The 24306-nt window shown below is 40.2% G+C and overlaps 1 protein-coding gene across 4 annotated transcripts in view; it reads right to left on the reverse strand.

Annotated features, from left to right (window-relative positions):
- Positions 1-24306, reverse strand: part of LRCH1 (leucine rich repeats and calponin homology domain containing 1) — a 210554-nt gene that overhangs the window by 51363 nt on the left and 134885 nt on the right. For all 4 annotated transcript variants that reach the window (XM_033176924.1, XM_033176922.1, XM_033176923.1 and 1 more), the window contains exons 6-11: positions 22679-22806; positions 21470-21533; positions 11559-11664; positions 9183-9307; positions 4819-4886; positions 2611-2697 (exon numbers count right to left, since the gene is read on the reverse strand). In XM_033176924.1, the coding sequence (XP_033032815.1) occupies positions 2611-2697; positions 4819-4886; positions 9183-9307; positions 11559-11664; positions 21470-21533; positions 22679-22806 (578 nt within the window). The remainder of the gene's footprint in view (positions 1-2610; positions 2698-4818; positions 4887-9182; positions 9308-11558; positions 11665-21469; positions 21534-22678; positions 22807-24306) is intronic.

Here is a 24306-nt window from a genome sequence, read left to right on the forward strand (position 1 = left end):
TCCAGTTTTTCTAAATTTCCTGCACAACTGGTACCTAATTCTATCTATATAATTGGGATCAAACATTGTGCGTTTTTACATACTTTTACAAAGTTATACACTTTTTTAAAAGTATAAAAGCCTTCTATGATATCACTAGAAACTTTAAAAAACATTATATTGGCCATATCACATTCCATCTTATCAATGAGTATAATATACTTAAAGTATCCCCAAATTGTTAGATAATTTCTTGTTCCAAATATTTGCTATTAAAAATACCTATCCCTCATTCTCTACCGCAAATTGTTCATGTCTTCTTGTTTCTTAGGATAAGTTCTTAGATTTGACTCCAAAGTTTTATATAGGTTTCCAGACTTGGTTACATACTAAGTTACTTCTGGAACGGTTTTGCCAATTTACTTCTCTACCAGCAGTTTATGTATTATTTCAAATCCTCATAACCCTAAAAGGTAGGTACTTGTCACCCCATCTTATAGATAAGAAATGGGATGCAGAGAAGTCATATAACTTACCCAAGTTAACTGATGCTGCAGCTATGTTTAAAAAGTTTCTAGCTAATTCAAAGTCTGTTCTTTCCACAAGCCACCCTACTTCCTGATTCATTATCATGAATACATACACACGTACACATGCCTACATGTACTTGCATGTATGAACAACCATACACATGAATGCATACACATAAACACACATCCTTTCACTAACTGCCCTGGCTCAGGATGTAGAATTCAGCTCTTTGAACATACCTTGATTAGGTGCCTATGCCATGAGCCAACTATAAGGGAGAATTAACATGAATAATCATGTTTAAACACCATCATTGCCTCCCTCTAAATATAAAATAAAATCTCAGCTCCTTAACAGCATCCAAAGCCGTTGCCTGCATCATTCTACACTGTCTCTGGTGATTCTCAGTCCTGGCTGCTCATCAGAAGCACTGGCTGACTCCAGTCCCCAAAGGAAGTACCTGGTGTCTGTTCTGAAAAAGTTCCTCAAGTGATACTGCAGCACACTAGGATGGAGAGCCTCTGTTCTGCCTGAGATTTCCCCGACCTGGCTCCATTCATTCTGACCTTCATGTCTTTACCTAGGCTTTTCATTCAATCCAGAATTTCTCTTTATCTTGAAACTGGCAGTCATTAAAGGTCCAGGCCATTATCCTATCCTTCAGGAAGACCAGTCCACCCATCTCCCCTTTTCCTGAGGTTGGGCACTTGCTCAAATCTATCATTTTTATCTCCACTTGAAGCAACTGAATCAATTACAGTTATTTATTTATTTATTTTTTATTATTATTTTTTTCAGACACAGTTTCACTCTGTCACCCAGGCTGGAGTGTGGTGGTGCGATCTTGGCTCGCTGCAACCTCTGCCTCCTGGACTCAAGTGATTCTCCCACTTCAGCCTCTTGAAGTAGCTGGGATTACAGGTGCGCGCCACCATGCCCAGCTAATTTCTGTATTATTAGTAGAGACAGGGTTTCACCATGTTGGCCAGGCTGGTCTCGAACTCCTGGCCTCAAGTGTTCTGCCTGCCTTGGCCTTCCAAAGTGCCAGGATCACAGGCGTGAGCCACCGTGTCTGGCCCAATTACACTTATAAATAACTGCTCAAGGCAATCTCTATCTATTCTAGTTTAAATTCTCAGAAGGCAAGAGCTGTGTCTTGTCCATCTTTGCATCCCCCAAGGTACACACTGCAGATCTTCCCATACTCCAAGCACTCAATCAATGTCTGCAGAATTGAAATGCTTTTCAAATCAATTGCAAAGGATTTCCAGTTGTACTAAACTGATCTGCCACTATTCTTTCAGGGCCAGAAATCATAGGTGGTATATTCTCATTAGCATTCTGGGATACACTAACCACCGTTTTCATAAATTTGCAGAACCCAGCTGGGATTGCTGCAGTGTGATTCCCATGTTCATCGTATAGTAAGACCACATCAGTTTACCAAGTCCTCTAATTCTCTAGAGATCATGAAGTTATTACCTGATAAATGAAACCTGCTATTGTTTAGCTGAAAAATATTTTGTCCATGGGAATTCCATTACCATTAGTTAAGAAAAAGAAAAATATTATCCACATATCCACTGCATGTGGTACCTATTATTGATCAAGGCAAATTCAGATTTAAAAATTATCCTGTATCCCAAATCTTTAGAAATATATTCTTCAGTTAACATATATTTGGCACTACCCCAGATAAATATACTACTACTTGATATACCAATTCTTTCCTTTTTGGAAAACGTTTTCTTTGTATTTTTTATAAATCAGGGGTTTAAACTTTAAGCAATATAAAATATGTACTTTTACCATATTTTTGTTTTCTAAGAATTATACCAAAAATTCCCATATGAATTTCATGAGGGATGAATGAACTCAATAAAGGGTGGTGAAAGGAGAAATTGATCTCACTCTCTCCAGAAGTTTGACTCTTTTACTTTTGCATCTTGGGAAAACAGGCAATAAACATGACTTTTCTTTGTTAGTAGCTGGACTGGGCCAAAATTATTTGTGTAGGTATTTTAGGAATGTAGACAATGTACTCAATACATTAGTATGCATTATTTACACACGAAACCTGGACCGAGGAGACATACATACCCATTGGGATCTTGCAGCAAATCTACCGCTTCTCTCAGCTGCTCGATCATTGCTATATCCATGTCCTGATCTTTGGATGAACTTATTCTGTAACATGAAACCAAGCATAAGAATGAAAATGATCAGCCAGGCATGGTGGCTCACACCTGTAATCCCAGCACTTTGGGAGGCCGAGGCAGGTGGAACACGAGGTCAGGAGATCGAGACCATCCTGGCTAACACGGTAAAACCCTGTCTCTACCAAAATTACAAAAAATTAGCTGGGCATGGTGGCGGGCGCCTGTAGTCCCAGGTACTCGGGAGGCTGAGGCGAATGGCGTGAACCCGGGAGGCGGAGCTTGCAGTGAGCCGAGATCGTGCCACTGCACTCCAGCCTGGGCGACAGAGTGAGACTCCGCCTCAAAAAAAAAAAGAAAAAAGAATGAAAATGATCAATACAACATGAATATCATCTAATTTCTTAAAAAGCAAACTTATAAAAATCCATCTAACATATAAAAATGATTTTGACAGATTCAGTGCTATGGTGAACATGTGTTTGTACCTTGTGGGGTGGGATGCCAGAGCATGGTGCAAAGAGCCCCTGAGTAGGGGAAGCCCAGCTCTGCTGCAAAGCAGCTCACATAAGATGTTTATGCCTGTGCACCCCTAACGGCTCCTGTGCACAGTCAGGCAATGGCCTAGATGAGAGGCTCTCACAGTTGTGCTTTACTGGGTTCTAGGAGGGTTCATGAGGGGGATCAGATGGATGAGTCTGTACTACTTCTGGGCCTTCCAACTCCCGTTCAACCAGTTTGATTACTTTAATGCATATAGGGTTTCAGTGTGGGACAGTGGTTCTCAGTCCAAACTCTAGATGCAGCAAAATCATCTGTGGAGCTTAAAAACCATGCCAGGCCCTATACGTCCAAGTGGGTCTGACTAGGGGTTCAGGATTTTATAAAGCTCTACAGATAATCCTGGTTTACAGCCAGGGTTGAAAGCACTACGTATAAGATTGAGAATGGAGTTTCCAAAACTGTATATAGTTTAAAAACAGCTGCCTCTTTCCCTATGCTTCTCTGATTGTATAACCAAGTTAGGCCTCCGTGGCTCTCAGTAGCATATCCAGTGAGTAGCTGGTAATACAGACAGTGACCAGAGAGGAACTTCCCAATGTTTTTAAAGGGCAAGAGAAATTTGATCATAGCAAGCCCTTCCTGCTACAGAATGTAAGTCAATGACTTTCTGTAAGGAGAAAAGTTTTAACAATGGGATAAATCCTCACTAAGAAGAAAAACCCTACAAGGTATGATGGAGTCCACACCTGCCTCCCAGATGATAGAAATAAAAATCCTGGGAACAAAAACTATACTCTATACCACATAGTCCAAACTCGATTTCCCTGGACACGGTTCATTGTCTGATGGGATCACACACCCCCTCCCCTGTAAATCTTGCTAAATAAATATGTATACATATTTAATTATAATGTATTTAATTATAATATATAATATATATTTAATTATAACATATAAATAATATAAATAAATATGTATACATATTTATTTAGCAAGTAGAGTAGAAGGATTATCTGTCTGGTACAAGATTCCTTGGGTTCAAATGCTGGCCCTCTGTGACCCTGCAGCAAGATAATCAATCTCTCTGTGCCTCAGTTTTGTCATCTGTGAAATGGGGGACAAGAACAGAACTTATCTGTTGGGAGTGTTGTAAAGATGAAATGAGTTAAGGCCTGTGAAGTATTTAGGACAATGCCTGGCACATGATGTTGAATAAATGCTAGCCCTGGCAGTTGGAAGTCTTGGGACCAGAAGTCTATGGTGTTCTCAGATCTTGAAGGTGATGACTTGGGGTAAAGAAGGAGATCAGAGCTACAGGTCACTTCAGGTCCAGCTGTTGGCTTCTTCAGGCAATTGTATAGACAGGAGAACCTCCCATCTAGAAATTCTAGCTAATTCTCTGAATCACATGACTACCCACAGCCTCAAAACAAATAAGACTCAAGGCCAAGGAAGAGGTTTGTACTGCCCAATATCATGACAAAAAGCATCGGACAGAGAAAAACTGGTAACTTCTTATCAATATTGTAAGAATATTAGTGTGCCCACAGAAAAGCAGGTCAAAATTCTATCACAACAGAACTGCCAGTCTGCTTGCAAAGTGGATTTTAGAGTGATGATGGCTCCTCACCGAGGCCTTGGTACTCACATGCCCTCGGTTTGCCAGTGTACATCCTCTTCTATCCGTAACAGCTCTTCACAGCCTTCTGTCCTTACCTGTGGACAAAACAGACAGGGTTCCTGAAAACCACTGGCTACTCCTCAGTAGTCAGGAGCCAAAACCTGCCCAGCCCATGTTTATAACAGTGTTCTTCACAACAGCCAAAAGCTGGAAACAAGCCGAACAGCCATCTATGGAGGGATGGATAAACAAAATCTGGTACGTACATGCACTAGAATGTCACTCAGTCTTAGAAAGGGGGAAGTTCTCACGCATGCCATACACACAGATAACCCTTGAGGACATTATGCTACGTATAATAAGCCAGTCACAAAAACACAAATACTATACTGATTACACTTATATGAGGTGCACACAGTAATCAAATTCATCCAGACAGAGAGTAGAATGCTTGCTGCCAGGGGCTGCCAGGAGGGAACGAGGGACTTGTTATTTAAAGGGTACACAGGGTCAGTTTTCTAGATGAGAAGAGTTCTGGAGATAGGCTGCACAACGTGAATGTAGTTAAAACACTCTGAACTACATGTACATTTAAAAAATGGCTAAGGTGGTACATTTTGGAAGTATTTTCCCATAATTAAACATTTTTTAATTTAAAAAAATGTGGCCCAGGACCATAGCATCTGTTAACTTATCATCAGAAATTTAAAGCTTCACCAGATTTTCTGTTGCCCTTTTAGTGCCTCCTTGTATTGTGAGATCCCTCTCCTGGGCTTGTGGGTCACCTGTGAAGACGCATTCTAGGGTTTGTGACAGCAGGGATGTGTGTGTGTGAGTGTGCACGCATATGTGTGCAGTGGGGAAAAGAGAAAGTACAAAATTCTTAACAGAAAAGTGCTTCCAATTGCATCTAATAGTTTTCATGTATACAACATCCAGAATTCACTCAAATGTTCTCCCTGCACCGTCACCCCACTTTTTCCCAAAGCGGCACTAGTGGCACTGGCTATTTAGAAAGGCAAGTCCCACCGTGAGCCTTCCACAGGCCTCCTTGCACGTTCATCTCTGACACAGAGAAACGCTGCTTTAACCCAGCTGATGGCTAGAACGAAAGCCAACCTGAACAGGGCCACATTTTCCTGGCTAGGAGAGAACACCAGCCAAAAGGACCATTATTGGTGTCAAGGTTCTGGCATATCATTAACTAACTCGGGACTAGCCAGTCCTCCAGATGTGTTGTCAGGACAAGACTTTTCCCGAAGACATGGCTAGCTGCCCAATGCTGGACTCTGACTGGGAACACACTTGGACTTTTTCTATGGTGTTTACACTTTTCACGTACAATACAGTCAGTGCACAAATGACTGTGCCACTCTCCACACTCCAAATGACAGAAAAATTCATGGGTAAAATATACTACCAGAAATGACCACGACATGTTCTTATTTTGTTTTGTTGGGTTTCAACCATAGGAGCAATGGGTATTTCTTTTTAATTTTTTGTTTCAAAACTCTAAGTAGCCAATAGTATAAAATGTCTCTTTTTTCATTAGGCAAAATAGGCTTACTGGGTTGTTTTTGCTAAGTTAAATGGTTATACAGTTGATCCTCATTATCTGTGGATTCTGCATTTGTGAGTTTGCCTGTTCACTAACATGTATTTTTAGTCCCAAAACCAGTATTCGTGGCGCTCTGGAGGTCATCTGCAGACATCTGCAGAGTGGTAAAAAATTTGAATCCCAGGACATGTATGTTCCCAGATGAGGTGGAACAAGGTGACACTCTGCCTTCTTCTTTCGGCTCTCTTACTGTAAATAAGTGTCCTTTTTCACAGTCTAGTTAGTGCCATGTTTTCACACTGTTGTGTTTTTTGTTGGTGATTTCACTTTAAAATAGCCCCAAACATAGTGCTGAAGTGCTGCCTCGTGTTCAGAAGCCCAAGGAAGTTGTGATGTCCCTTACAGAGGACAATACATGTGTTAGATAAGCTTCCTTCAGGCATGAGTTACAGTGCTGCTGGTTGTAATGTTCATCAAACAATATATGTTAAATAAGGTATCGTTGCAATGTTCATCAAAACAATATGTATTAAATAAGATATCTTTAAACAGAAATACACACCAAAATCAAGGTTATGTGTTGATCGGCTGACAAAAACGTAGTGACCAGAGGCTTGCAGGAACGCAGCCCTCTATTTCCCCAATGAGTGATGGCTCAGTATTGGATAATTCAATATGCACAGTGATGTCATACAATACAACTGCTGTGAATAATGAAAATTGACTGTGGTTGCAAAGGTCCAAGATGCTTATTCCGTAAAGAAAACAGGATTATGCAAAGCACAGAACTCTGTTTTTTTGAGAAAGGGTCTCATTCTTTCACCCAGGTTGGAGTGCAGTGGTGCAATCATGGCTCACTGAAGACTCACTCTCCCAAGCTCAAGTGATCTTCCCTCCTCAGCGTCCTGAGTAGCTGAGACTCAAGGAGCACACCACCACATCCAGCTAGTTTTTGGTTTTTTGTAGAGATGGAGTCTTAGTATGTTGCCCAGGCTGGTCTTGAACTCCTGGGCTCAAGTGATCCTCCTGCCTCAGCCTCCCAAAGTGGGGGATTACAGGTGTGAGCCATTGTGCCAGGCCAAGCACAGGTTGAAAGACTTAAAGTTGATGGATATCGAGCCTAATATGGGCCTGATTTTCAATGCATAATTTTTCCTTAACTTGTTGTAGATGTTGGTTTATTTTATCATTAGCATTTTTCTTTCGATTTTCCAAGAGAAGCATCTTCCAGAAAGCATTTGCCAAGTTGACTTCCACACCCCATCTGCTCCTCTAGTTTCCATCTACAGGATCCATTCTGTACAGCAGCCATTTCCACGAAGTCCTTGAAATCTCTGAATCCAGGGAAATTTGCTTTTCTGAAACAATATGCTTTATTTTTACTAACTGCTTTGTTTCCTCTAGAACTTAAACATGGACATCTTCTTAACACATTCTTCAGGGTTTCCATCTTTACCTTAGATTCTTAAGATGAATGCTTGATGTACTCCAATTTTCGCATTTTCATGGAAGAATCGTCCCACAGAGCTGAGAGATAGGGTCTAAGCTGGGCAAGCCTTGTAGAACCAGGGGCCTGAGAGGAATGTTATTATATTTGTACTTTAGAAAAATGTTTGGTGGCAGAATATAAAGAGAGAGAGAGAGTGTGTGTGTGTGTGTGTGTGTGTGTGTACACACATGCATGCATACACAGGGGGTGCAGCATTGGGTAAGAAGTGGAGTGGGTGGGGTGGTGCCTGAAGTAATCAAAGTGAGAAACTATGAGGCTCAAATGAAGCAATGTCAATGGAGACAGGGGACAGAAACAAGGCAATGGGTGTGACCTATTTTAAAACAAGGATGTATGGATTAATGACATTAAATACAGAGAGTAAAGAGTTAAGGCTCTGTGTTTTATCCTTCTATACAACTTCTGTAATCTAGAAACATATGTCAGGTTCATCATTTTTATCTTGAGGCCATAAACATGTCCTGAACACACCAAGGTCTCCTACAGTGTAAAATTCAGCTGTTTTCCTCTCCATTTCCTTGAAGGTGATGCCCAGAGATGTTCATTTAGGCTGGTTCCAGCCATCAGGACACAATGCTCAGAAAATAAGGATGAGTACTTAGGGATCCCATTCTTGGCTTCAGCATAATAACTCAGAAGTTACCTCAGAGTCACAATGAATCTAAATTTTACAAAAACAATAATCTTTATGATTCTTGGGCGCCACAACCTGAACCAAAAGGGCTGACAGAAACATACCAAGCACCTACTCATGTTGTGAAGTGGAACCTTCACTATCTGCTTCAGTAAAGCGCTAGTTTTTCTGTCCTCCCTGTGTTGCTACTAAGATGAAGGTTTTCCTGACAACTCGGCAACTTCACCTGCCCTTTCAATGCCTCAGGACACCTACAAAAGTTCAGGAATAAGTGTCCTCAGAGAGATCTTTCCAAGAAGGAAAGACATTCATTTCTCAATTTTGAAAGTCTCTACTTTTGTCTTTATACTACAAATATATCCCAAGAAAAGGATTTACCTAGAACATGTTGAAAAGAATGTGAAACTATTTCAGCTTTTACTGCATGGTAATAGTCACACTAATGAGCTTGCCAATTTGTACGATGCACTGAGTAGTGGAAGGAAAATCAGATCCATAAACAGACAAATGGAGAGGCACACAGGACATCAGCAAATAGACAGGCTGAGCGCTGAGATGTTTGGAAGGCTTCAGACAGGGTGCAGCAAGCTGGACGTTGAAGGGGATGGATTGGCAACCTTGAACATAAATTGTAAGGTGCCAAACAGAAGGAAATGAGTAAAAAACGTAGTTGATCCCGAAAATCTTGCCTTATAGTTCATAAATTCCGAATGGAGACCATCTGCTCTATCAGTAAACTGGTCTCTTTCTTCTCCTGAGTTGGTGCTGTCACCCAACAGGGAAGGCTCCGGTTGAAATTCCTGATGAAATTCCCCTGTTAGGAAAATATAGAGAGAAACAGAAAGCATGACTTCTTGAACAGAAGAGCAAAACACAGCTCATCTTCAAATATCATCTAGTCACTACAAGTCTTCTGTGTTCCCCATGAAGAAGGTATACGAAAAACCCAAGTTTTCTCTTCCCTGTAGGGAGGAAAAAATAAAAGTAAAATAACCCCAGAAAGCCCCAAACTGAACTTAAAAAGTCAAGGCCTCTCTGGGCTTAGTTCCCTATGAGAAAAATAAGATTTTCTCTTACTTTTTAAGGAATGGAGAAAAGAAAGTATAAAAGAGGGCTTTTTTGCCTTCAGTAATATGTGACTATGTATTTCATATTTAAAATCCAACAAATATTGAGCAGCTACTAAATGGCAGGTATTATGCTAAACATTTTAGGGATTAAAAAATCAGCCAAATCTGACTCCTGTCCTTAAGCAGCAAATAATCTCAAGGAAGAATGTGGGAGGGGAACTAGGCAAGAGCTCCAAATCATAACAGCAAAAGAAGTGTCTATGAGAAGGGCCACACAAAGGTGACAGCATGCCCAGATGGGGCACATCCTCCTAGAATGTGTTCCAGGGAAGGTGGGGACACAAAAGGAACACCCTACAGAACTCTTCCAACTGTTCTGAAGATGAAAAATAACCATACTGGGCCACCCTTTAACACTCTGAACCAATGTAATACCCACATCTAGATGACAGGCGGAAGACCCACTGGTAACAAATTATGTAATTCTTTTATTTGAAAAATGCGCCTAAAATACCACCTCCTATGGTGCATAATATTACTAAGTTTATATGAATTAATAAAGTGGCAGTTATATTTGTATATAAAGCATACAGCTATGTTTTTAGACAACATATGGTTCCCACAATAATCTCAGGTAAACGGAAATGCTAAACTTAAAAACCTAAGCATAAGAAGTGAAAGCAAACACTAAGGTTTGAGTGAACTTAAATAGCTCTATCACTCATAAGAGCATATTCCAACATTTATGAGCAGATCTGTATATTAATCCAGTTCTACACTATTCATACATTGTGAAATAGTCTCTGCCACAAATGAGTAAAACTAAATGTTTGTATTTTCCTTAAAAGTCATTGGGAAACAGGGGCAATAAAAAAAATTGCCATAATGTTACCCAATGAGGGCTTCTAACCAAGATATGAAATGTCTTAAAAGGATCTTAAAGGCACAGAAGATACAGTGTTTAGTGGTCATTTGATGACTATTAAAGAGCCACAGAATTTTCGAGCTACACTGGACCTTTGATATTACCTAATCCAATCATCTCATTTACAGGTAAGGGAATCAAGGTCACGTGACTGGGCCAAAGTCTTTTTGAACACACACCTCAACTACATTTCCCACCCTCACATGCAGTGCGATGTGGCCATGGGATGAAGTCTAGCTTATCAGTGATGGGCACTCCTTCCAGGCCCAGTCCATAAAAACCTCCCATGAGCAAACCTCCATGCTCCTCTTCTGGTTTAAAACAGATGGACATGAAAGTTTTGGAAGCCCTGTGTTAAAGATGGAGTCATGGTATGAAAGGAGCTTGGGTCCTTAAATCAACACTCAGAGGGGAGTTGTCTGTCGATCACTAACTCCATCTGAACTTAATTTGGACTGTGTTGAGCCACGGAGATTTGGGAATCTTCTATTTTACAGCAGCTAGAGTTTTCCTAACTAATATATCTATCACATCAATATTTTCTTTCCAAGAATGGATTTTAAAAATTAGCCGAGCATGGTGGCAGGTGCCTATAACCCCAGCTACTCAGGAGGCTGAGGCAGGAGGATCGCTTGAACCTGGGAGGCAGAGGTTGTGGTGAGCCAAGATCACGCCACTGCACTCCAGCCTGGGTGACAGAGTGAGACCCCGTGTCAAAAAAAAAAAAAGAAAAAAAAGAAAAAAAAGAATTTTATCTAAGTCTTCAGAATGAGACTAGTTCTACTATGTACTGTAGTAAGTAGACTACACACACATCAGCTGTGTGACCAATGGCAAGTTACTTAAACTCCCTAAGCCTTGGTTTTCTCACCTATAAAATGGAGATGATTAGAGTATCCATCTTAGACTCTTCAATTTTAAATGAGATCAACTTCCCAGATGAACAGAGTGCCTGGTACATAGGAAATACTCTAGAAAGATTATCACTGCCCTATCTGTGCACAGGTTATTTTAAATATAACATTTGAAACTGAAAAGCAAGCACTCTCTCCACATTTTCATTCTCAGACCTTTAACGGGGCTAAGGCGGTGGCACGAGTCCTCCTTGATGATCTGTTCTTCTTCCATGATATTCGACATTGGCACATTGAGGCTAACAGTGTCTTCGTCAGAAGGCTAAAAAGATACAGTGCACTGTTTAACTCAAGAGAAGTGTTATCAATGTAGATAAGGAGAATGCTATGTAATAAAACAGCATCCTGTGATTCTCACAAACATCATATTGAATATAAGTTGCCAGATACAAAGGTCAATTCCACTTACGTAAGTTCAAAAAATGCAAAACTAATCCATGGTATTTAAAATTAGGATAGAAGTTGTTCTTGGGGTCAGGGTGGGGCTTTCTAGGGTGCTGGTAAAGTTCTGTTTGTTGAACTGGCAGCTGGTTATACGGGTGTGTTCGCATTGTGAAAATTAATGGAGCCAACACTTACGGCCTTCTCTGTGTTCTCTTCTGCTTTAAGCTGAAATCTTGTCCGGTACTGCTATATGGTTTGGATGTATGTCCCCTCCAAATCTCACATTGAAATGTGATCCCCAATGCTGGAGGTGGGGCCTGGTGGGAGGTCTTTGGGTCATGGGGGTGGATACCTCAGGAAGGGCCTGTGCTGCTCTTGCTATGCGTTCACGTGAGATCTGGTTGTTTAAAAGTGCACAGCACCGGCCAGGTGCAGTGGCTCATGCCTGTAATCCTAGCACTTTGGGAGGCTGAGGCCAGTGGATCACAAGGTCAAGAAATCGAGACCATTCCGGCCAACATGGTGAAACCCCATCTCTACTAAAAATACAAAAATTAGCTGGGCATGGTGGCACGCACCTGTAGTCCTAGCTACTTGGGAGGCTGAGACAGGAGAATCGCTTGAACCCAGGAGGCAGAGATTGCAGTGAGACGAGATCACGCCACTGCACTCCAGCCTGGCAAGAGAGCAAGACTCCGTCCAAAAAAAAAAATAGTGCATGGCATCTCTCCCAACCATGCTGCTCTCTTGCTTCAGCTGTCACCATGTGACAGGAGGCACTCCCTTCACCTTCAACCCTGACTTCTGAGGCCCTTGCCAGAAGCAGTTTCTGGTCACATGCTCTCTGTACAGCCTGAAGAACTGTGAGCCAATTACACCTCTTTTCTTTATAAATTACCAACCCTCTGGTATTTCTTTATAGCAACACAAGAATGAATTAATACAGTCTTAGTTCTCTTTTTTAGGCTGAGGAAGCTGCATCACATATATAAAAGTGCTAAAGAGAAGATGGCCGGATAGGAACAGCTCCAGTCTCCAACTCCCAGCATGAGCGACACAGAAGACTGGTGATTTCTGCATTTTCAACTGAGGTACTGGGGTCATCTCACTAGGGAGTGCCGGACAATCGGTGCTGGTCAGCTGCTGCAGCCTGACCAGCGAGAGCTGAAGCAGGGCGAGGCATCGCCTCACCTGGGAAGCGCAAGGGGGAAGGGAATCCCTTGTCCTAGCCAGGGGAACTGAGACACACAACACCTGGAAAATCGGGTAACTCCCACCCCAATACTGCGCTTTAAGCAAACGGGCACACCAGGAGAATATATCCCACACCTGGCCGGGAGGGTCCCACGCCCACGTAGCCTCCCTCATTGCTGGCACAGCAGTCTGCGATCTAACCACAAGGCAGCAGCGAGGCTGGGGGAGGGGCGCCCGCCATTGCTGAGGCTTAAGTAGGTAAACAAAGCCGCTGGGAAGCTCGAACTGGGTGGAGCTCACAGCAGCTCAAGGAAACCTGCCTGTCTCTGTAGACTCCACCTCTGGGGACAGGGCACAGTTAACAACAACAACAACAAAAGCAGCAGAAACCTTTGCAGACGCAAACGACTCTGTCTGACAGCTTTGGAGAGAGCAGTGGATCTCCCAACACGGAGGCTGAGATCTGAGAAGGGACAGACTGCCTGCTCAAGTGGGTCCCTGACCCCTGAGTAGCCTAACTGGGAGACATCCCCCACTAGGGGCAGTCTGACACCTCACACCTCACAGGGTGGAGTACACCCCTGAGAGGAAGCTTCCAAAGTAAGAATCAGACAGGTACACTCGCGGTTCAGCAATATTCTATCTTCTGCAACCTCTGCTGCTGATACCCAGGCAAACAGGGTCTGGAGTGGACCTCAAACAATCTCCAACAGACCTAGAGCTGAGGGTCCTGACTATTAGAAGGAAAACTATCAAACAGGAAGGACACCTATACCAAAACCCCATCAGTACGTCACCATCATCAAAGACCAGAGGCAGATAAAACCACAAAGATGGGGAAAAAGCAGGGCAGAAAAGCTGGAAATTCAAAAAATAAGAGCGCATCTCCCTCTGCAAAGGAGCGCAGCCCATCGCGAGCAACAGATCAAAGCTGGTCAGAGAATGACTTTGACGAGATGAGAGAAGAAGGCTTCAGTCCATCAAACTTCTCAGAGCTAAAGGAGGAATTATGTACCCAGCACAAAGAAACTAAAAATCTTGAAAAAAGAGTGGAAGAATTGACAGCTAGACTAATTAATGCAGAGAAGGTCATAAACGAAATGACAGAGATGAAAACCATGATACGAGAAATACGTGACAAATGCACAAGCTTCAGTAACCGACTTGATCAACTGGAAGAAAGAGTATCAGTGATTGAGGATCAAATGAATGAAATGAAGCGAGAAGAGAAACCAAAAGAAAAAAGAAGAAAAAGAAATGAACAAAGCCTGCAAGAAGTATGGGATTATGTAAAAAGACCAAATCTACGTCTGATTGGGGTGCCTGAAAGTGAGGGGGAAAATGGAACCAAGTTGGAAAACACTCTTCAGGATATCATCTAGGAGAACTTCCCCAACCTAGTAGGGCAGGCCAACATTCAAATTCAGGAAATACAGAGAACGCCACAAGATACTCCTCCAGAAGAGCAACTCCAAGACACATAATTGCCAGATTCACCAAAGTTGAAATGAAGGAAAAAATCTTAAGGGCAGCCAGAGAGAATGGTCGGGTTACTCACAAAGGGAAGCCCATCAGACTAACAGCAGATCTCTCGGCAGAAACTCTACAAGCCAGAAGAGAGTGGGGGCCAATATTCAACGCTCTTAAAGAAAAGAATTTTCAACCCAGAATTTCATATCCACCAAACTAAGTTTCATCAGTGAAGGAGAAATAAAATCCTTTACAGATAAGCAAATGCTTAGAGATTTTGTCACCACCAGGCCTGCCTTACAAGAGACCCCGAAGGAAGCCCTAAACATGGAAAGGAACAACTGGTACCAGCCTTGCAAAAAATGCCAAAATGTAAAGACCATCGAGGCTAGGAAGAAACTGCATCAACTAACGAGCAAAATAACCAGTTAATATCATAATGGCTGGATCAAGGTCACACATACAATATTAACCTTAAATGTAAATGGACTAAATGCTCCAATTAAAAGACACAGACTGGCAAACTGGATAAAGAGTCAAGACCCATCAGTCTGCTGTATTCAGGAGACCCATCTCACATGCAGAGACATACATAGGCTCAAAATAAAGGGATGGAGGAAGATCTACCAAGCAAATGGAGAACAAAAAAAAGCAGGGGTTGCAATCCTAGTCTCTGATAAAACAGACTTTAAACCCACAAAGATCAAAAGAGACAAAGAAGGCCATTACATAATGGTAAAGGGATCAATTCAACAGGAAGAGCTAACTCTCCTAAATATATATGCATCTAATATAGGAGCACCCAGATTCATAAAGCAAGTCCTTAGAGACTTACAAAGAGACTTAGACTCCCATACAATAATAATGGGAGACTTCAACACTCCACTGTCAACATTAGACAGATCAACGAGACAGAAAAGTTAACAAGGATATCCAGGAATTGAACTCATCTCTGCACCAAGCGGACCTAATAGACATCTATAGAACTCTCCACCCCAAATCAACAGAATATACATTCTTCTCAGCACCACATCGCACTTATTCCAAAATTGACCACATCATTGGAAGTCAAGCACTCCTCAGCAAATGTAAAGACAGAAATTATAACAAACTGTCTCTCAGACCACAGTGCAATCAAACTAGAACTCAGGACTAAGAAACTCAATCAAAATCGCTCAACTACATGGAACTGAACAACCTGCTCCTGAATGACTACTGGGTACATAACGAAATGAAGGCAGAAATAAAGATGTTCTTTGAAACCAATAAGAACAAAGACACAACATACCAGAATCTCTGGGACACATTTAAGCAGTGTGTAGAGGGAAATTTATAGCACTAAATGCCCACAAGAGAAAGCAGGAAAGATCTAAAATTGACACTCTAACATCACAGTTAAAAGAACCAGAGAGGCAAGAGCAAACACATTCAAAAGCTAGCAGAGGCAAGAATAACTAAGATCAGAGCAGAACTGAAGGAGATAGAGACACAAAAAACCCTCCAAAAAATCAATGAATCCAGGAGTTGGTTTTTTGAAAAGATCAACAAAATTGACAGACCGCTAGCAAGACTAATAAAGAAGAAAAGAGAGAAGAATCAAATAGACGCAATAAAAAATGATAAAGGGGATATCACCACCGACCCCACAGAAATACAAACTACCATCAGAGAATACTATAAACACCTCTACGCAAATCAACTAGAAAATCTAGAAGAAATGGATAATTTCCTGGACACTTACACTCTCCCAAGACTAAACCAGGAAGAAGTTGAATCCCTGAATAGACCAATAGCAGGCTCTGAAATTGAGGCAATAATTAATAGCCTACCAACCAAAAAAAGTCCAGAACCAGATGGATTCACAGCTGAATTCTACCAGAGGTACAAGGAGGAGCTGGTACCAGTCCTTCTGAAACTATTCCAACAATTGAAAAAGAGGGAATCCTCCCTAACTCATTTTATGAGGCCAACATCATCCTGATACCAAAGCCTGGCAGAGACACAACAAAAAAAGAGAATTTTAGACCAATATCCCTGATGAACATCGATGCAAAAATCCTCAATAAAATACTGGCAAACCAGATTCAGCAGCACATCAAAAAGCTTACCCACCATGATCAAGTGGGCTTCATCCCTGGGATGCAAGGCTGGTTCAACATTTGCGAATCAATAAACGTAATCCAGCATATAAACAGAACCAAAGACAAGAACCCCATGATTATCTCAATAGATGCAGAAAAGGCTTTTGACAAAATTCAACAGCCCTTCATGCTAAAAACGCTCAATAAATTCGGTATTGAGGGAACATACCTCAAAATAATAAGAGCTATTTATGACAAACCCACAGCCAATATCATACTGAATGGGCAAAAACTGGAAAAATTCCCTTTGAAAACTGGCACAAGACAGGGATGCCCTCTCTCACCACTCCTATTCAACATAGTCTTGGAAGTTCTGGCTAGGGTAATCAAGCAAGAGAAAAAAATCAAGTGTATTCAGTTAGGAAAAGAAGAACTCAAACTGTCCCTGTCTGCAGATGACATGATTGTATATTTAGAAAACCCCATTGTCTCAGCCCAAAATCTCCTTAAGCTGATAAACAACTTCAGCAAAGTCTCAGGATACAAAATTAATATGCAAAAATCACAAGCATTCTTATACACCAGTAACAGACAAACAGAGACCCAAATCAGGAATGAACTTCCATTCACCATTGCTTCAAAGAAATAAAATACCTAGAATCCAACTTACAAGGGATGTAAAGAACCTCTTCAAGGAGAACTACAAACCACTGCTCAGTGAAATCAAAGAGGACACAAACAAATGGAAGAACATACCATGCTCATGGATAGGAAGAATCAATCGTGAAAATGGCCATACTGCCCAAGGTGATTTATAGATTCAATGCCATCCCCATCAAGCTACCAATGACTTTCTTCACAGAATTGGAAAAAACTGCTTTAAAGTTCATATGGAACCAAAAAGAGCCCGCATTGCCAAGACAATCCTAAGTCAAAAGGACAAAGCTGGAGGCGTCACGCTACCTGACTTCAAACTATACTACAAGGCTACAGTAACCAAAAAAGCATGGTACTGGTACCAAAACAGAGATATAGAACAATGGAACAGAACAGAGTCCTCAGAAATAATACCACACATCTACAGCCATCTGATCTTTGACAAACCTGAGAGAAACAAGAAATGGGGAAAGGATTCCCTATTTAATAAATGGTGCTGGGAAAATTGGCTAGCCATAAGTAGAAAGCTGAAACTGGATCCTTTCCTTACTCCTTATACGAAGATTAATTCAAGATGGATTAGAGACTTAAATGTTAGACCTAATACCATAAAAACCCTAGAAGAAAATCTAGGTAATACCATTCAGTACATAGGCATGGGCAAGGACTTCATGTCTAAAACACCAAAAGCAACGGCAGCAAAAGCCAAAATTGACAAATGGGATCTAATTAAACTTAAGAGCTTCTGCACAGCAAAAGAAACTACCATCAGAGTGAACAGGCAACCTACAGAATGGGAGAAAATTTTTGCAATCTACTCATCTGTCAAAGGGCTAATATCCAGAATCTACAAAGAACTCAAACAAATATACAAGAAAAAAACAAACAACTCCATCAAAAAGTGGGGAAAGGATATGAACAGACATTTCTCAAAAGAAGACATTCATACAGCCAACAGACACATGAAAAAATGTTCATCATCACTCGCCATCAGAGAAATGCAAATCAAAACCACAATGAGGTACCATCTCACACCAGTGAGAATGGCAGTCATTAAAAAGTCAGGAAACAACAGGTGTTGGAGAGGGTGTGGAGAAATAGGAACACTTTTACACTGTTGGTGGGATTGAAAACTAGTTCAACCATTATGGAAAACAGTATGGCAATTCCTCAAGGATCTAGAACTAGATGTACCGTATGACCCAGCCATCCCACTACTGGGTATATACACCCAAAGGATTATAAATCATGCTGCTATAAAGACACATGCACACGTATGTTTATTGTGGCACTATTCACAATAGCAAAGACTTGGAATCAACCCAAATGTCCATCTGTGACAGACTGGATTAAGAAAATGTGGCACATATACACCATGGAATACTATGCAGCCATCAAAAAGGATGAGTTTGCATCCTTTGTAGGGACATGGATGCAGCTGGAAACCATCATTCTTAGCAAACTATCACAAGAACAGAAAACCAAACACTGCATGTTTTCACTCATAGGTGGGAACTGAACAATGAGATCACTTGGACTCGGGAAGGGGAACATCACACACCGGGGCCTATCATGGGGAGGGGGGAGGGATTGCATTGGGAGTTATACCTGATATAAATGATGAATTGATGGGTGCTGACGAGTTGATGGGTGCAGCACACCAACATGGCACAAGTATACATATGTAACAAACCTCCACATTATGTACATGTACCCTAGAACTTAAAGTATAATAAAAAAATAAAAATAAAAATAAAAATGTAAGAACCAAAAAAATAAAAAATAAAAAAAAAATAAAAGTGCTAAAGAACTGTAGTAGTTAAAAAGAACTGCTCTGTGTGATTTTTGGAGTAAAGCTTTGGCTTCATAATTGGATTAGTTTTCTCTGAGGGTTTCCTTTCCCACAGTAGCTGATGACGTTTATTCAGAAAACCTATGATCCTGAAATATGGAGCCTGGTTTATTTTCCTCTGTCTCCATTTTACTGTTGCTACTTAGGGAATAGCTTTCCAAATCTCAAAAATCAGGAACCTCCATAAAACACATTTCCGGAGATCATGGCTTGCTCCGAAATTCTTGAGGTATGGTTTTCAGAGTCTGTCCTTGTTTACTTATGGACATATGTACAGATTGTTTAGAAACTGGCAGAAATCAGGCATGCATTTCATTCATTCAACAAATATTCATAGAGTTCCACACTTTCTTTCCTGTTTATCTTGATAAAAAGATGTTTTTAATTTCTCAGTGACAAATGCTAAATCAATCAATGACAGCAGCCAAAGAAAAAGAACGAGGTGTGATCCCTGAACCCCAAAATGTGATCTAAATGGGAAGTAACATCACCTGACCATAGATGGTAAAATCTTTGCCAAACCAAGTGAAAATAGGAAGCTATGTAAGATAATTCAGAAAGCTTATCATTCTAAAAAATAAATTTCTTGGAGGTGTACTTAGGAAAGGAGGCTGTAATATATGACAAGGAAAGGCCAATTGGAAGATGTGTGCATTTTATCCTGTTGTATACAATATTTTCTGTATTCCTTTCTCTTTCTACCCACCTCTCATCTTTTTTTTTTTTTTTTTGAGATGGAGTCTCGCTCTGTCGCCCAGGCTGGAGCGCAGTTGCCAGATCTCAGCTCACTGCAAGCTCTGCCTCCCAGGTTTACGCCATTCTCCTGCCTCAGCCTCCCGAGTAGCTGGGACTACAGGCGCCCGCCACCTCGCCCGGCTAGTTTTTTGTATTTTTTAGTAGAGACGGGGTTTCACCGTGTTAGCCAGGATGGTCTTGACCTCCTGACCTCGTGATCCGCCCGTCTCGGCCTCACAAAGTGCTGGGATTACAGGCTTGAGCCACCGAGCCCGGCCTACCCACCTCTCATCTTAAAAATTTAGCAAAATTCCAAAGATATGCATCTAATTAAAAGGCACTGAATAAATCATTGGGCTCGTTTTAGAATGATATTAGCATCCTACTTATGCTTAAGTGAGAATAAAAGGATAATGAAGTTCTTTATGTAATGTTTTATTAATGAGTTTAATTAGCCTTAGAAGAGAAAAAGCAGGGTCTGTTTAATTTAACAGAAAATATGCTTAGGGTGAGTAATTTCTGAAACAATGGTCCATTTGCGAGGATTTAGAAGTTGAAGAGGATGAATTAAAATGCAACTAAAGCAATGTGTTTAGTATCCCCTCTCCCACTGAAGCACAGTAATGTGCCTTCCTATGGGTTATTTTCTTTATTGACACTGGCCTTCTCTGCCTACTAACTCTTCTTCCTTTCAAAATGTTCTACATTAGAAGGATTTTTAAAGATAAAGAATCCCACTTTTTAATATACTGCTATATAGAGCATTTTGTGAAAAATAAATTCAAATACCTTAGCTACCTATTAAAATTCAAAGACTTGAGGAGAACTGGAGAAAGGTTTTTTCCTGGAGTCATACATTGAAAAAATGTGAGTTTCTTTGATGGGATAATTGGCCTATTAACTGCAATTTCAAAGAATATTATAATGTTTCAAAACTCAGTAACTACAGAAAGTAACTTCCCTCAAAAAAAAGAAGAGCACCTGATACTTTTCCTACCACTCCTTTCTAGATGGCTGAGGCCAAGAAGCTCCATTTAATGGTACGTTAGTGTTAGATTTTGGGGACTCTAATAGACTACATGTGAGATAATAAATCAGTTATCAAAGCATTATTTATAACCACTACAGGAAGCTCTAATGTGTGAGGCCTGTTAGCTTACAAGTAACCAAACTTTTATCCAATTAACTGAACAGAACAGAACACAATCTAAGAGTTTGAGGAAAATAAACATTGTTATAAAAACTATAGCTACTCATAAATGCATTTCCTGTGGGTCAATTACTAACACAAAATGTACAGTTGATTCCTTAACATTTATGCATATGTATAACAATGTTTTTCTAAATTACTCTATTACTGAAAAATAAGCATATTTATAAAAGTGCTTCACGAGCACTTGCATACTACTTAGCCACTTTGTAATATTTATTGAGCACTCAATAATATTTTAGATAATGTGTAGCAGAGGAAGATACAGACTCTACTGGAGGCATTTACAAAATAATTAAAGATGTAGAATAAGCTAACAACAGCTAATATTTATACAACACTTTGAGGATTTCAAATCGCTTTTACGAATATCACACACTCTCATACAAATGAATCAATGCCTTTTAACAGAAAGGAGTTCAATGAACTCCTGGGAGATATGTCTAGAAGTATAGAAGGAAAAGAATCTGATCACTAACTTTACCTCGGTGGCAGATAATCGCTTATCTCCATTGTCACTTCCAACTCCCGAATCAGAATCCTTCTTGCTGAGATAGATGCCATCAATATTGAATTCATTTAAAAAAAGATTAAAATCACAAAGTTCACACCAAGATACAGCAATTTATATTATAATAATAATTTTGCTATGCAAATGTTTATTATTACTGTAAGGCAACAAATCAGTCTAGTATTAAAGAATATTAAGACATGAACCTAATGAAAATCAGACAGTAGCACAGTCTAAACATAGTATAAGATAAAATTCTTTGTGTTCAGGGTTTCATGGATTTATGTTCTAATCAAGTGGCTTGCTCTTAGATGTTACGGTGTTTCTTAAAAATAGTTACCAATGTTCTTATTTTACTGAATCTAGCAAACCACATAACTGCCTTTACCCCTTAGGTTATGAAATGTGATTACTTTCAATCATTCTGTAAATTTTTATCCAGGGATTAAGTACATAAAACAGTGGATACATATTTTAAGCATTATATAAAAGTAACATTAAGGTAGTCAGAAATTTTACATTTACTTATGTAGCAAAAAGTGAAGGAAAAGATTTCTGCATTGAAGGCTTCTTAAAAAGAACCTGCATTTCTGTAACTGCGATCAGTGTGGGAACGTTGTTTTTTGGAAGCTCAAGGCTTGATTTATGCCACAAGAAGCTCTAGGATGTGTGAAAAGGTTCTAACATTTCCATTTGAAACAGGAAGTGGTAAAAAAACTACACATACTGTATTTTTAAAAGACCAAAACTAAAGCTTTCATTTTTTTCTTAATGTTGTTCTGGAGGCATATTCAACATTAATAATTGCTAAAACGCCATGTCTGGGCTCAATATAGTTATTATGATAAGTAAAAAAAATCCACATTTGTATTCTAGATCTTATTTATAAGTATATACCCACTTACACAGGAAGAACTGATTATCGATTAGGAGACAGTAGATGATATTTGAGATATACCAAAATATTCTCAATAGCATCAGTTTTTGCTTTCATGTCCCAATAGTTTCTCAACTTCTTGTTTTAAACACAAATTAGGTGAGTAAAGCAAATCGTTTTGTTTTGCTTTGTTCTCTGCAGACACCATGGTGACTTAAAACAAACAGACTTTTGAAGTCAGCTACCTGGAGCGCCTTGGCCTAGGCAAATTTTAAACGGGGGCTTTGAATGAGGGCATGACTCACCTGTCTTCCACGTGCTGGTGTAAATGTGGCCTCTCCATGGTGTGGAGATAAAGGGAGTCAGCTGTCTTAATCTGGCATGCTTGTATGCTCAGATACTTAAATATGTGAACTTTGCCCTTTGTGCAAATCTATGAAGAAATTAATAGTAATCATACTCATTTTTCAATGACAAAACAAAATTTAAGTATCAAATCCTTACTCTGTTTATTTCAATTTTCCCGATTTCATTTCAAGTAACACCCTACCAATGTACACTAAATCCGTCCTTAGAATTTTGGGAATCATTCCCTCCAAATTCTACTTTGAACAGAAAACCATGCTTAAGTAAATTTCCCATTTTTTCTTGCACTAAACTATAAAAGTCTAACAAAAATGTATTCAAGTATATACAGTATAAAAAGTATAAAGTCAGATGACTAGCCTGGTGAAATTCCAATTACAAAAGAGGAGAAAAGCACAATTATTTTCGAGCCCGTAGAAAACAATTTGGAGCCTAAAAATAATTGTAGATTTAAGAAGCTGTTAAATTATTTAAAAAGAAAATAAACTTCAAAATATTTACATGGTTAAGCATCTGAAAGCATAGTACTTCATTTTTCTCTCATGCAGTTTAATATCTGAGCTTGAGACCTGTCGCTAAATAATCAATAACCATGTTTAAATTCCATTTTCCAGCTAACATTCAAATAAGGAATATATGGCTGGGAGCAGTGGCTCACGCCTGTAATCCCAGCACTTTGGGAGGCCAAGGTGGGCGGATCTCTGGAGGTCAGGAATTCGAGAGCAGCCTGGCCAACATGGTGAAACCTCATCTCTACTAAAAATAAAAAAATTATCCAGGTGTGGTGGCAGGCACCTGTAGTCCCAGCTACTCAGGAGGCTGAGGCAGGTGAATCGCTTGATCCCAGCAGGTAGAGGCTACAGTGAGCCGAGATCGCGCCACTGCACCCAGCCTGGGCGACAGAGCGAGACTCTGTCTCCAAAAAAAAAAAAAAAAAAAAAAAAAAAAAAAAAAAAAATCAATCAGTGTACTCCATGAAAAAAATTCAAATAAAATGATAAATAATAAGACATTTAATTCTGGAGTTGGAGTGATTAGCATAGTCAGCCAAGTGCTGGTAAATAGATTTGATGCAGCAGAAGACAATTTATTGTTTCTCACATTCACTCAAGGGTTACCTGTGACTGTTTATAATCAAGTTTTATTCAGTATTATTCTCTTCAGCTGAGAATCAGAAAACTGGCCTTCGGAGAGCTGCTTAAGCACTATTGATAGCACTGGGAATCAGAAAACAATATCCCAAAATGAAGGCCTCAGAAGCAAAAGTTTTTCTCTGACCTCTCCTGCCCTCCTGCCTCTCGGTGCCATTCTCCCAAGGAAGGCAGCCTTAGAAATTTGAATCCCTCTTCCCCAAAGCTGGTCATAGAAACCAGAACCCCTTTAAAACCTCAAAATATTACTTGAACTTTCCCTCTGCCTTTCTGTGTAAAAACTGGCCATAAAGAAATTATCTGACCTCTCTTGTTTGACAGTAGGCCAGTAAGAACCCCCATTCCAAAGAGGGTCCCGCCCCACACCCAGAAAGGAGGAATGATCCTCAGAGAGCCCAAGAAGAATCCAGAGAGAC

Source organism: Trachypithecus francoisi, unplaced genomic scaffold, assembly GCF_009764315.1.
Source record: "Trachypithecus francoisi isolate TF-2019V2 unplaced genomic scaffold, Tfra_2.0 Lachesis_group18, whole genome shotgun sequence".
Taxonomy (NCBI): Eukaryota; Metazoa; Chordata; class Mammalia; order Primates; family Cercopithecidae; genus Trachypithecus; species Trachypithecus francoisi.